General features: G+C 33.0%; 1 protein-coding gene across 1 annotated transcript in view; it reads right to left on the bottom strand.

The window, feature by feature from the left end:
• LOC109533899 (disks large 1 tumor suppressor protein) overlaps positions 1-13,218 on the bottom strand; it is a 476,297-nt gene extending 463,079 nt beyond the window's left edge. Inside the window, exon 1 of the mRNA XM_048670186.1 lies at positions 12,960-13,218. Within this exon, the coding sequence (XP_048526143.1) occupies positions 12,960-12,978 (19 nt within the window). The 5' untranslated portion in view covers positions 12,979-13,218. The remainder of the gene's footprint in view (positions 1-12,959) is intronic.
• Positions 13,219-13,893: the final 675 nt, after the last annotated feature.

Genomic DNA, 13,893 nt, shown 5'->3' with positions numbered 1-13,893 from the left:
CCCTTGTCAATAATAACAATAATCTGTCAAACTGTGACTTACTTTGAATTTTCTTTCACGAATTTGCGGATCTGCGATTAGTTCAGGGGAAATGCTATAGTAACAAAGCAGAAGCTGAAAGAACTCACGCCAACAAAGAGCGAGGAGAGTGGTTCCAGGAAGATAGTGGACGACAATCGATGTTCGGGTTCCAAGCACAGAGGAACAAGTATTGGACATAATCGAATCAGGGCCTTCCAGGGGCACTCAGAGCACAATAACTGACACTTTCCCAAGCACCAAATAAATACCGACTACATTCCTACCACGTTTGTACGATACACACAGCACAAAGAGATACAAATGGAGCGAGTTAATTAACTGAATACGAGAAGCTGCTTGATAAGAATGGATAATAAGGAGATTACACAGGCACTAGCTCGTTTGCAGTTAACCATTCAAATGTTTGGTGTTGTATTCCGCAGAATTCGAGGTTATGAGAACAGGTTGACATTTCGAAATAGGTTCCGTCATTCAACGATTCCTGTTGAATTTACCGTTTATCCTTGTCTATCTTATTGTCACTCTCTATTTATCCATGGTAACCAGAATTTTAAATAATTACGAAGCAACAGGTATTTGCGCAATGTTAATTAGGCAAATTACCTTGAAAAACATTGCTGCCGTATTTCTGATATAGTTTTTTGCAAATTTCTCAGTTTTTAATGACAATTAATTTATTTTACTAGTTTTTCTGTACTTCTATAACACCGCCAGATAACACCCCCAGAGGAATGACGCCAATTTAGAATCACCCTGTATGTATACTTACCTATTCGAAAAAGTATTGTAAAAAATTGTCCGACTTCACCTCGAACGACGGTATGTTCTACAATATCGCTGGATCCTTTTGAAACAATTGATGTAACTTTTTAATTTTTTCCAAAACGCCATATTCAAAAATGTTGTTTGTTTCCAATACTTCTATATACAGGTGAAAAAGTATCACTTACAAATCGCCCTGGATTGTTCAAAGCCAAAATTACAGCAAAAGTTTTGATATGTTTAATAATTAACTTGTGCACGCTTAATGCAATAAACAATATCATACTTTGTTATTATACTTTTCTTATATGCCTGAATATTTTTTACAACTACATTTTCCCTGCGACATAGGCATATTTATGAATCAGATTTTTCTAGAACATTATTCAATTATACAGACTCATTCAACTCGCAACTTTTTAAAGAAGTATTTTCGGTTTTTTTCGAATCTGCAACAGGAATTAGCATGAGCAAGCGTTTGAAGATTTAGCGCTTAAAAATGTTTTATCTTAGGAATGCCGTTTCGTATAGGTATCTATGCAAACACTTGTTATTAGCTGTGGCTATAAACAGTGAGCTAAAACGGACAAATCTCATCTGAAGAACAGATAACTGCTTGAAGTGTTCCTGATTTTCGCTAATCAAAAAAATATATTCAGTACTTAAAGTACTGTCCAGTACCTAAAGTTATTTTATTCAAAAATATGTGTCACTGCAAAATAATTAACAACTCTTAAAAATTTAAAGAACCAGTAGGACATTACAGTTTTTTTGAAAAAAGCTTATATCGGAAAGCAAAAAAATTATTGCAACTTTAGAAAAATTTTGACAAACATACTTGATATAATTGATATATTAAATCAAACCAAATCGACAGAACCGTCTGCCTAAGACAGAAATGACATAAATGTAAAAAAAAATTAATAGAAAATGAACCATTAAGACAAATTTCAAAAAACTTAAGGCTTCATGTGTTTTAATCGTCGATTTTGCAGAAACCTAAGTGAGTATTACTATGGTATAATCATATATTATATATATATTATATCAAATATACATAAAGCTACATATAACTCCATCGCCTACAGTTATTTATTACTTAATAAAACCGCCAAAAAAAGGTTGAATGTGTGTTATTTTTCCACCGTTAAATATCTATAAATTAAACGAGCTATACGTTTGTGTAATTTTTCACTTTTCAGCCAAGCGAGTTTGCTTTTGAAAATCATTATTTGTGATTAAAAGTGTCTTCGTAAATAAAATTCAATTGGTAACATAATAGAATGTTATTTCCATGAGTAAATGAACGAAAATTTGCCATGCAATATATTTATCAAATGTGGTATAAAATAGTTGCATATTTTCAACTAGGTTAAGAAGGGGCTATTCTAGAACTTTTCGGCGTGACAAAACATATTCATTCGCTAATATAATTTTAATTTAAATTCACTAAGATAAATTTCTACGAAGCGTAAAAATCGGGGATTTTGCAATCATTCAACTTTTAATAGATTAACTAATTTGAATAATTGAAGTAAATTATTAAAAATGGGGGGTAAGGGGTGACGGCACAACAACAGATAATTCCGACCCTATTGTCAACCTCGCCTGCACGTTGGTACCCCCTGCTAGAAAACCAAAGAGGCTCTGACGACCAAGTCATGGCGGTATAACCATTACAACAGAGAACTAAGGAAATTAATTATCAACTCTACCAACCCGCTCTGGCCAGCGTGGTATAGCAAATGGCTAAAACCCCCGTAATGATAGTACATCAAAACACACGGCTCTCAGTCGGCGTATTTTAAGATTTGAGAATAATTCTAATAAACAAAGCAGAGATAAATAAACGACTCTTATTTACTTCTCTGTGTTAAATAATTATTTCGTGACGAATTTTATACTTTACTTTTTCAATAATTAATATCCTAAACATAGTTAATTTTGCTATACACGGCGTTATAAAGATTAGATTTTGATTAAGAAGCAAACTAATAAGTTTATATCGTTTAATAAATTTACACTGTACGTTTCCTAAATCACAATATTTCTGAGTAATCATTTAAATAATTAATATAATCAATAATTCCTATTTACATGCTTAACATGGAGTTTATAATTGAATTATCGCGACTTGACAATGCATAATCTTATTAGTAAATCGAATAAGTTAATTAATTACTTTCTGCTTTATTGCTTCAGCTCCAATAGAGCGGATGTTTTGTTCACTAAAGCTTTCTGGAAATCGACACAATATCATCTAATATACAATATAATGAAATTAGATAGGTTACGTAGGGATAAAGTACGGACAAAAATAGGGCGGAGATAAAGTAAATGTTGTGAGAAGCCAACTGCTCTCCAAAGAAACGTGTGTAGAAAATGTTCAACAAATAAGTGATCAATTTACGATCCAAGTTCTAATGAAGAGGTAATTTGTCCCACATAAACTGTCCCTTTTAAAATTATATCCGAATTTTACGTTGATTTGCAGATTTTTAGTAACTTAGTCGCATTACTAGAATACATTTTTGAAAAATGTTAATCTTGTTAACTTCAACACATTGATTAAGTTTTGTATAAATTGTATGCTAATTAGAATGAGGCCAGTCACTCGTAGTATGTCAACTGCTTATAATGTAATTAATTGTATCCAGATTGCACCAAAGCATATTTGACAGTTTCTCAGTGTAAATAGCTTAAGTACGTAATACCTTGATTAATTAAACGTTTGGACATATTGCTGTTCGAATGATGTTAGTTCAGACATACTAATATTGAAATACTGACGTTTGGACCCAAACAAGTAGGTAGATTGATGATAAAACAATAGTTAAAATATTTGTGTATCGTAACGTATCATTTCTAGATTAATGTCCACCCAAAATATTACATTTTTCAGGCGCCACTTTATTCGTTGAGATTTACGAATTTCGTTTATTTTCTGTCAAGTGAAACGCTTTCGGCAAAAAATCGTAATAATGCAATGGAACGTTATATCTTAATTCGTATTTAATTTATAACTTTTCTTGAGTCACATTGTGTAATTCTAACAATGTATCTCACATCACCATTTCCTTAACAGTTTGAAATAATTTTGGAAAACTTAAGCAATCTAAAATCGGGATATTTATTACTGAACTTAACCACTATTGGTAATTTGAATACGGCTATTGCCCAACTTGTAAATAATGCCGTAAATGTGGCCTGGAGTTGATTGCTATTCAGTTTAACTGTTCCATGGCCAATAATCGATTTTTTTAAAGAAATTGATGAATCTCGATAACGAGAGCACTGTAAAAGTTTGTTCTAAATTGAATTAATTTGTAACTCAGTGAGTGCTTTATCCAATATTCTTTGCTGCTATAGCGGCGGAGCATTCTCTATTCGTTTACCCGTTTGTGTGGAAACTCTTTAGCTAAAAACGCATTGGACTGTGATTGCAGCTCTTATGGACAAATGAACGATTTAGCGGATAACCCGACTAATGCGATTAAGCGGTCAAATTGAGTTGAAACATATTTACTTGACAATGTATGAGGCCCAAATAGGAAGGAGTTTCTCAGGAAAAATGGTCTTGATGGGTCAATCACCAAGCTGCTGCAATAGTTTACAGTTATTTAAAGCTTTAAAAAGATTAATAATCTATTCAAGAGCATAACTCTCAATCAAACAAATACTAAATAATTAAAGTTGCTGTCACGGAAAACGTGCATAAATCTTCATTCGAAACTAGAGGAAATTTGGCAAATTGTAAAATACCCTTAACTTGTCTCAGGCGAAGTTCAAAGAACAGCCATCCACAGATTTATGAACTGAGTGTGGGTGCCTTATAGAGCAAGCGGAAGATGTTTCCTGCTATTCGTTTTAGAAATATCACAATGCGCTTCTACTAAATGAAACGGCTATTATGTTATAGTGGGATTTTAGTTCTTTTGCTTAAGTTTTTTATTTTAGTCCAGTCATATTAGTGGTTTCAGTTCGGAATCCATGATAGGCTGTAAACTCGTATAAACTTTTATTTTAGCATCCTAAAACTTGTCTCAAAACCTACTTATCATAGTGTGAACGCGACTGCGATAACTGATGTCAAAGGTCCAAAAATCGTGTTTTCGCGCATTTCTTGAAAATATCTGGTTTCCTGTAAGTTTTATGCTATTTCTATTTATTATAAATATTGTAGTGGATTAAATTCTCTGCAACTTTTGTTTCAAAAATTATTTTATACTTTAAACCGTTTTAGAGATAGAGGGCGGAGAGCGCGCAGTGTTTAACTATGAACGGTATCATTCAAGTTCAACCTGTAGTAATTTCATCAAAATACATTTCACCTTGAAATGTGTTCAGTTCTTTCTGAAATGTTTATTTCATTCAAATTGATGTTTTTGGCATTTGTTACAGTTAATATTTATTATTTCAGTGCCGTTTTCAACTTTGCGAAGAAGAAAGTTTTGAAAACATATAATTAATTGTTTATTATTTAGATTTATATCTAATATAAAGATAATGAAAAGCAAAGGCCTAACATTCCATCAAAATATACAGGATGGTCCTCTACTAATGTGACAAATTCAATGGCATATTGTTTAAGCAAAAATATTGCGTTCCAGGCAAAATTGTCTTATTTGAAAGTTAGTAGTTTTCGAAGTACAGGGGTGAAAATATAAAACAAAAAATGTATACAGGGTGGCCATTTTCTGAATCTTTTTATGAGTAACTTCTACATTTTTAAAGATAGAGAATCCGTTAAATGGGCAAAATTGGGCAAAATTCGATTGCTTGTTCATTACCGTTTTCAAAATTTAGGTACCCGACTTGGTTTCCGAAATATTCTGAAAAGACATAACATAAATACATACTTTACAATAAATCAAAACTTTTTTAATTATAACATATGACGTAAACTGCTTAACTTAGAAAAGAAGTTAAAATTGCCCTTGGTAGAACTTTTTGCGGTGAATCCAACAAACTAGCACTCGTTGTCATAGTCAACTTGATTTACGAGATAAAAAATAAATTTATGTTTTTTAAAATTGTAATCATGGCTTGTTGGCTATAGGCCTTTCAAAATCCTGATTTTTTCTGAGTTTAACGATATAAGTGTTACTATGTTTATCTCTTTTTTTAACCGTAAAAATTCAACAGAACATTAAAAATGTGTAGTAGGCTCTGGAAACAAGAAATTTGATGATGGAAATTTAGTGATAAAATTATTGGAGATTCTTTTATAATCAAAATTTAAATAGCAAAAGATATTTACACTTTTTGCAAAATTGTAAAAAAATTACCGTTAGCAGCGTATCGATAATGGGCATATTTTCAACATGATGGTGCACCTCCACACAACTCACGAGTTGTATGTGAATATTTACAACAACATTTTCCTGGTTGGATTCCCAATGCAGGATCCATTCGGTGGCCAGCACGTTCACCGGACTTAACACCTCTGGATTATTTTCTGTGGGGTACCCTTAAAAACAAGATCTACATGACAAACACCAATGGCATTGAAGAGCTAGTAAATGGAATACGTTCAGCAATAAGAAGTATCCGTGCACAAATCATAAGAAATGTGTCATTAAAAATTATTAGAAAATGCCAAAAGTGCCTGGACGTAAACGGAAGTCAATTTGAACATTTAATTTAAACGATTCGTTGGTTCATTTTTGTTTTCTGCTTTGTGTGATAATATCGTTCTTGTTTCCAGAGCCTACTACACATTGCTAATGTTCTTTTGCATTTTTACGGTTAAAAAAGAGATAAACATAGGAACAGTTATATCGTTAAGTTCAGAAAAAAATTAGGATTTTAAGAGGCCCATCGCCAACTATAATTTCCAATTATATTTCAATTATTAATTATTATTTCATAATAATTATTTAAACAGAACTCCTCTGACTTTAATTATATTAATTAATTAAATATAAAATGATTATAATTAATATAAAATATTTAGATAGAATTAATAGGTAAATGATTGTCGTATTGATCAAACTAAATTGTTGTTTGGGAAATCTTATGCAGCATTTAATTTATTTTGTGCATAAAAACAAACTATTTTGCCCATTTCTTTTTTAGCTTTCAAAACGTTAATTTAAGACAATATTAGGGATCCAACTTGAGTTAATTTAAAAAATCACTTGGGGTTTTAATGTGAAATGGGTATCTCGAAAACAGTGAGATATATCTACTTGAACCAACAAAACCTTTTTTAATAACAAAATATCAGAGAACGAGACATTGCCAACAGGAAAACGATAGTTAGAAACCCAAAACGTGTCGGATGTTTTAAATGGCTCCATACTATTCCAGCTAAGGCCATCATCTACGATCTACAAGCGAAGTAAAAGAAAATTTGGATTCCTCGATTTAAAAAATATTGAATAAGAGAATATAGATCTGGAGGATCGCTAAAATGTGAGGCTAAAACTTTTTTGATTTCTAGAAAAGATAAGGGGTTTCGTAAGATATTTAGTTTAGATTTAATTAGAGCTGCTCTTTCGCGTAGCTTATTATCAAATGGGAATGACTAAAATAGTAATTCGAGCGCGCGTGGACATATTATTAGCGCAATCATTAGCATTCACAACAATGTGCAAAATAGTTTGGCCTCCGTCGTATTCAGGGATAACTGAAAATATTTGTTCTACTTCAGCATTATTATCATTATTAGCCACTTTTTAATTTATTTTATAAGAATAAATATGAACTACGGTAATATTTAATAACCGAACGAGGAAAGTATGTGTGAACAAAAACGTAAAATTGTTCACTGTTATTGTGCAAAGGCTTTGTTGGTGAATTATCCAATTATTAACTAATGCTTACCGCCCTGGCAAGTGTGTATTGTGTGATAAAATTGATAAATTTTACAGCGATTTTAGTTTATTGAGTAGGTCTTCACTCATGGTAGTTCTTGTCATTTGCATCATGAGCCCAGTTCTGTAGATATTTTAAAATTGGACTCGATTCTTCTTACAAATATCGGTAAATCATCTAGTGCCCAGAAATGTTAAGGAGCAGAAAATTTTTTAGAACAAATGGTTTAATTTTTTACACCAAAATTTGATTAATGTGCTTTCACATCAAAATCTTAAGAAACCATTTGACCGTAGAATGATGTTATTTTCAATTTATTTCCATTCAAGTCGTTGCAGTTGCTCTTATGAAAAACATTCTTACAGCATTGACCGGCCGCACAAATGTGAATCGGGCCATGGCGAAGGTTCATCTTCAAAGAGTTCCTTAGGAAGCACTTTTTGATAAGTCGACTAATAATAATAGGTCAGATCAACATGAAATAATCTCGGGCATTTGCTGTTCGCTTGTCCGTCGTGTTTCCAGATAATCTGTATTACTGTTCGACAAGCTAATTTTACTTTCAAGATTCTCAAAATAAAGTTCTGGATTACGTTGAATGAGCCCAAAGATTCTGGTACAGACCTTTCCACGCCACGATTGTTCTTATATCTTACTAGAGTATGAAGGTCTTAAGAGAGCAATATATTTATATTAGTTGTTCACAATTGTTTTTCAAAACCTTGTTACTTACAAATTCCATGTTTTATAATAATTAACCTCTGGCAACAAACCATTATAATTTTCAAAATATATTGAGAGAAATCTACGTATATTTGATTTAGGGGCATTTAGACTTACTATAAGTAAATATTCAACCGAGCTACAAGTTTTTTAATTATGCTTGTGTTTGGACGACCTACATAAAAATTTTGTTTGCATCAGTGACATGTAACCGCTCCAGCTTTGAAACCAGGTTGCAAATAGCAAATAATGCTAGCTGCACAACTCTGGTTTCAATACAGAGCGATAAGTTTCCTATAGAAAAGGGACCGAATGCAGGAGACATATCAGATGAAAACTCTCAACTCCCATCGTCAATGCTTCTGTTTCTACATTCGGTTTAGTTTTATCAGTTGGTGCCGTTTACTGGTCGTTTCACTGCCGCTATATCCAGCTAAATTGTATTCTGAAATAGGACTAGAAATATAAAGTAATTTTGCTGGAAAATACTGGCATTGATAAATGGCCTAAGAATAAAATATGTTATTTAACTAATTTAATATGCTCGTTTTATCGAAACGTCAAAGTAACTTTTTGAAATTAATGTCTTATATAATCGATTTTTTTCTCTTTCCGCTTGCCTATAGTGTGTCGCAGAATAGATATCCTCTAGCTGATAGTTCTTAATTACCCTGGCGTATTTTCTTCATCATTGAGCAGTTTGCAGAAGTATTTCTTCCAAGTATTTAGAATCTCCTTTTCGTTATTTAGAATTTGAAGAAGCATTAAAAAACATAATAATATACAGGGTGTCCCACCGGGAACCGCCGCGATCGATATCTGGAAAATTGATATTAGGAGAAACTTGCAAATTGAACCATGTGCCGAAGTCATTGGGGGCAAGCGATCTAAAATATTTTCAAGACGGCCACACTTCCGGGTCATTTTGAAACGTATTTTTTGAACACTTTGTACTAATACTTATCAAAATTTTGTCGAAATTCCATTAAAGTAAGTCATTTTCAACAGTAAATACGACTTAAATTAAGCAGAATATGTTCCCTGATAAGAAAAACGAATAATTATTCAAGTGGCTGCAACTGTAATGTTTAACACAAAATTTCAAATATGTAAAAAACGGTATAGCATAATATACATATAAGATATATTTCGAATTTGGAGTGGAATTTAAAAATGTAATAATATATAGAATGTTCCATTTGAAATAAGCAAATTGATACCTACTTCCGGTATAACCGGAAGTATGGCCATCTTGAAAATATTTTAGACCCTTTGCCCTCAATGACTTCGACAGACTGTCCAATTTTGAAATTCCTCCTAATTACAGTTTGCCAGATATCGATCCGCGGCTGTTCCGGTGGGACACCTTGTATAGGGCATATAGAGGCATATTGAGGCTATATCATCTAATGCAGCGTTACTCAAAGTGTGCTCCGCAAAGTCTACGGTAGGGCTCCACAGACAATAAAATTAATACCCACATATATTAAAGAGGAATCTATAAGAATAAAGTTACCTAAGATAAAAATAAACTACCGAAAAAAAGTGCCTACTTATAGATTTTACGGGTACATAATAATACAGAGTGATTCACGTAGCCCGTTCGTTAGAAAAAATGTCATTTCCCGAAATCTTATTAATATGAAATTTGGCAGGCAACCATAATCGGTTGCTGCAAGTCTAAATACGGCACTTCCGGAATTACTATCTAGGAATTTTTTAATGGAAACGTTGGTGTACGTTCCTCTAAAGTCGTTTATGAGTTATTGACATTTTTTGGAAGAAATATTAGATACTGTTTTCTTATACTTCTTTCTTCTTCTTCAGTAGTCGGCTATGGAAGTAATCCGTAAATTTGAATCAGAAATTGTAATGGAGGCATTTTTTGATTGTCAACTTTGAAACACCGCAACACACGCATGAATAACAAAAGTGTCGGAATCAATGCAAAATGGCGACCAAACCCTTGAAAAATTGAGTAAAAAAATTGGAATGGTTCAGGAGTTATGATTTTTCAAATTAACCTCTGCATCCCTGTTTTTTTTTCAGTAAATGTTACATATGCCAAAAACTATGACAGGCAAGTGTCGACAAATGGACGTTTTAAACTCAAAATTTAATGGTGAATACAAATATGAAATGAAAATAGGGACTTTCCATTTAAAAAAACCAAGATATCGAAGATTTTCGATGTTTCCGGAAGCGTCGCCATTTTGAAAAAAACGATATTTATACTTGCAGCAGCCGATTATGGCTGCCTAGCAATTTTCATTTCATTACAAAAAACCTTTTTTTTGTAGGTACCTATGCTTATTAATAAACGATACACATATAACTCGTTTTGTTTTTAGTTTAGTTGGGGTTTAGGGCTCCGTTAAAAATTTAGTTCTTTAAAAGGGTTCCGTCACCAAAAAAGTTTGAGAACCGCTGATCTAAAATATTTGCAAGTGGGTTGCACTTCCAGTTATACCGGAAGTAGGTACTTACTCGCTTATTTTAAATGGAACACCCTGTATATTATAACATTTTTGTATTCTTTGTCGGATTTTTACGTCATTTTGTTAAATGAAATGGGTACAAAATTCCAACTGTTGTGGAATAATATCCATTCTTCCAAAAAAATTGACAGATGCATACTTGGAAATAATTCGTGGTTCCGCCTATTTAGGGCAATAAATTTGAATATAACTTTAGCTTGTTGTAGGCAAAGGTGCCATGACTCAATGTGCAGAAACTGAGTTTTGCATCTCTCATAAAAAAGACGTTATGGAACATTGAACTTGACTGTCAAAAAAGGAATATTATCCAAAAAATTCAAATGGAAACCCCTATGTTGTCCTATTCAGATCGATTTGGCGGCAAAAATTAAAGTAAGTTTATAAAAGAGTTTATGTAGCTAAACGTAACAGTTTCATAGTTATTTTCAATAAACAACCAATTTTTATATCTGGGCTAAAAAACAAGGCGATATAAATATGTACCGAGTTATTGATTGAACTTTGGCCACCCCGTTTTAACATCTACTTTATACTACTTATATTTAATGATACAGGGTGTCTCAAATTAAAAATTCTCCATAAATGATAAATAAGTTTAAATAATCTTCGTTTGTATAGTTTAAGCGCCCGGGCATGATTACTGATTATTTTCAAAAGGTAACTGACAGCAGTCAGCATTCCTTTGGCATTTGATTATATTAAAAATGGCCGCTTTCGTCATGGGAACTAAGAGTGACAGGATTTAAAAGAAGATGCTGCAAAATAGCCATATGAAAACATTAAATTGGCAATATTTCGAAAACTAAACACTTTTGGAATAGACATCGTTACACAAACTTACACTTATTTTTAATACTGAATATGACAAAATTACCAAAAATGGGGGTTTCCATTTGAAAAAAATTATTTTGGCCGGTATTCTCAACTGGATTGTAAACTTATTTTTTTAACCCTTTGTATTAATAGTTTTCAAAATGTTCGAAATTCCATTAAAGTAAGTCCTTTTCAACAATAAATGCAACTCAAACTAAGTATGACAAATTCCCTTATAGGAAAAATGAATAATTATTCGAGTGGCTGCAACTGTAATTTTTTACATAAAATTTCAAATATCTCAAAAACGATTAGACTTAGGTATAGGATAGTACACACGAAATACATTTAGAATTTGGAGTAGAATTCAAAAATGCAATAATATATAGGATGTTCCATTTAAAATAAGCAAGTTGATACGCACTTCCGGTACAACCGGAAGTGTGGCAATCTTGAAAATATTTTAGGCGGCTTGCCCCCAATGACCTCGGCACACTGACAATTTTCAAATTTCTGCTAATTACATTGTGCCAGATATCGGTCGCGGCGGTTCGCGGTGGGACACCCTGTAGAGAACATTACACCCTGTATCCATTGATACAGGGTGTATTTTAGCAGAAACCAAGATTAGTATCAAAGATTTGAAACCTCCATATTATTAGTATTATAATTTCCAAACTTTTTTCCTATCTAACCAATTACGGTTTCCGAGAACCCCCACAATCCCTTCTTATCTTGGCCACAGTGTATAGATATCTACTATTTTCATATCGTACATAACTTTGACTGCTTTTTAAGTCTAATTTAAGTCCTGCAAACAGTTTCTTACTGAAAAAAGAAGCGATTAGAAATTAAAACGTTACAGGTTTGCAAAAGCGGGACATATAGCTAAATTGACTGATAACAATCGCATTCTTCCTCGATTAACATAACAGCATTTCAGCAAATATCCAACAAATTTCTAATTATTTAAGTACACGTATACATGTGAGCCAAACAGAATTACTATCGATCAGTGTTTGAGTAGGAAAACAGGTCGCCGGTGTGATCAGACCGAGATTGTTCTTTCGAGCGACTTTCACCCCTCCATAGTCACCCTCTGGTTTATCCCCCACTATATTTCAAGCACGTGCTCGCAGTACAACATGCGGTATTGACGAAAGAACAGCCGTACCGATTATTCGCTCTAAATAAAATAAAAGGCAACGCACTCTACATTGTCCCAGTTTAGGCTGACTGCCTTCTCTCATGTCATGTCATTATTCGATCAAAGATCAAAGTAAATCTGACAGTGGAACTTACCTTGCTTCCTAACTGGCATCTCGAGGTAGTCCTCGATCAGTCGAAATTCGTACGAATCCAGTTCACTGCCAGAAATCACACTTAAATAGTAAACACTTTACGCGAATCGTACAACTTGCCCGGAAAAAAGTCCACAACGCTGCAGGTGAAAAATCGACGAAAATTTCAAAACAGCACAAAATTTATAATATTTAGAAACGCGATTAGATCGAAATGAATGCCCTAAATAAGGGAATAGCGTGATTTTATAAGTCAGAGACGTCAAACTGAAGTGAGTGGCTATGGGGTGGATTGATGCGGCAACAATGCAGAACGTCGCGACGCCGTCCGATGCCTCTGGATAAAATTAGTTTTAAATGGGAAGGAAGGCGCCATCTCGGGGTGTTTGTGTTGCCTACATTACGTAACAATTGAGAAATCTCACATTCCCACAATGCTTCAAATGTAGGAAAAATTTTAATTGAATGATAAAAGTACAACTGTCCATAAAATCGAAATTGTTTTAAAACCGGCACATCTTTATAGCGGAAGGTTTGTCGATTGAAACACAATTTTAATTAATAAAGATTAGGTGCATACTACAAATCGATCAAATTTTATAGGATCCAATGTACATTAAAGTAAGTAAAGAGCGAAGTAATACCAAGACTTGCATCGTCTTGCAATACTCTGTGGCGCACTTCTTCTTCTTCTGTTAAATAAGAGGTAAAATTGAATAAAATTAATGCAATAATACTAAGATTAAAAGATAATAATATCCAATTCACAACAATAAAATTATAGATAAGTTCTATATTGTTGAGGCGGATTCATTTTTTTACAAACTTCTTTTTGGGTATTTCACCTCAAAAATGTTTGTCTTTAAAAAAGACAGAATTTTCTCACGTCTTTTATTACAGATTGATAAATAGTGCTCCTATTTCGCAATAAGAAC

The sequence above is a fragment of the Dendroctonus ponderosae genome, unplaced genomic scaffold (assembly GCF_020466585.1).
Source record: "Dendroctonus ponderosae isolate FM_Combo_2020 unplaced genomic scaffold, Dpon_F_20191213v2 Dpon_F_20191213_1, whole genome shotgun sequence".
Taxonomy (NCBI): domain Eukaryota; kingdom Metazoa; phylum Arthropoda; class Insecta; order Coleoptera; family Curculionidae; genus Dendroctonus; species Dendroctonus ponderosae.
Note: the sequence above shows the minus strand (reverse complement) of the source record. Positions and strands in the feature narration are given on the sequence as shown.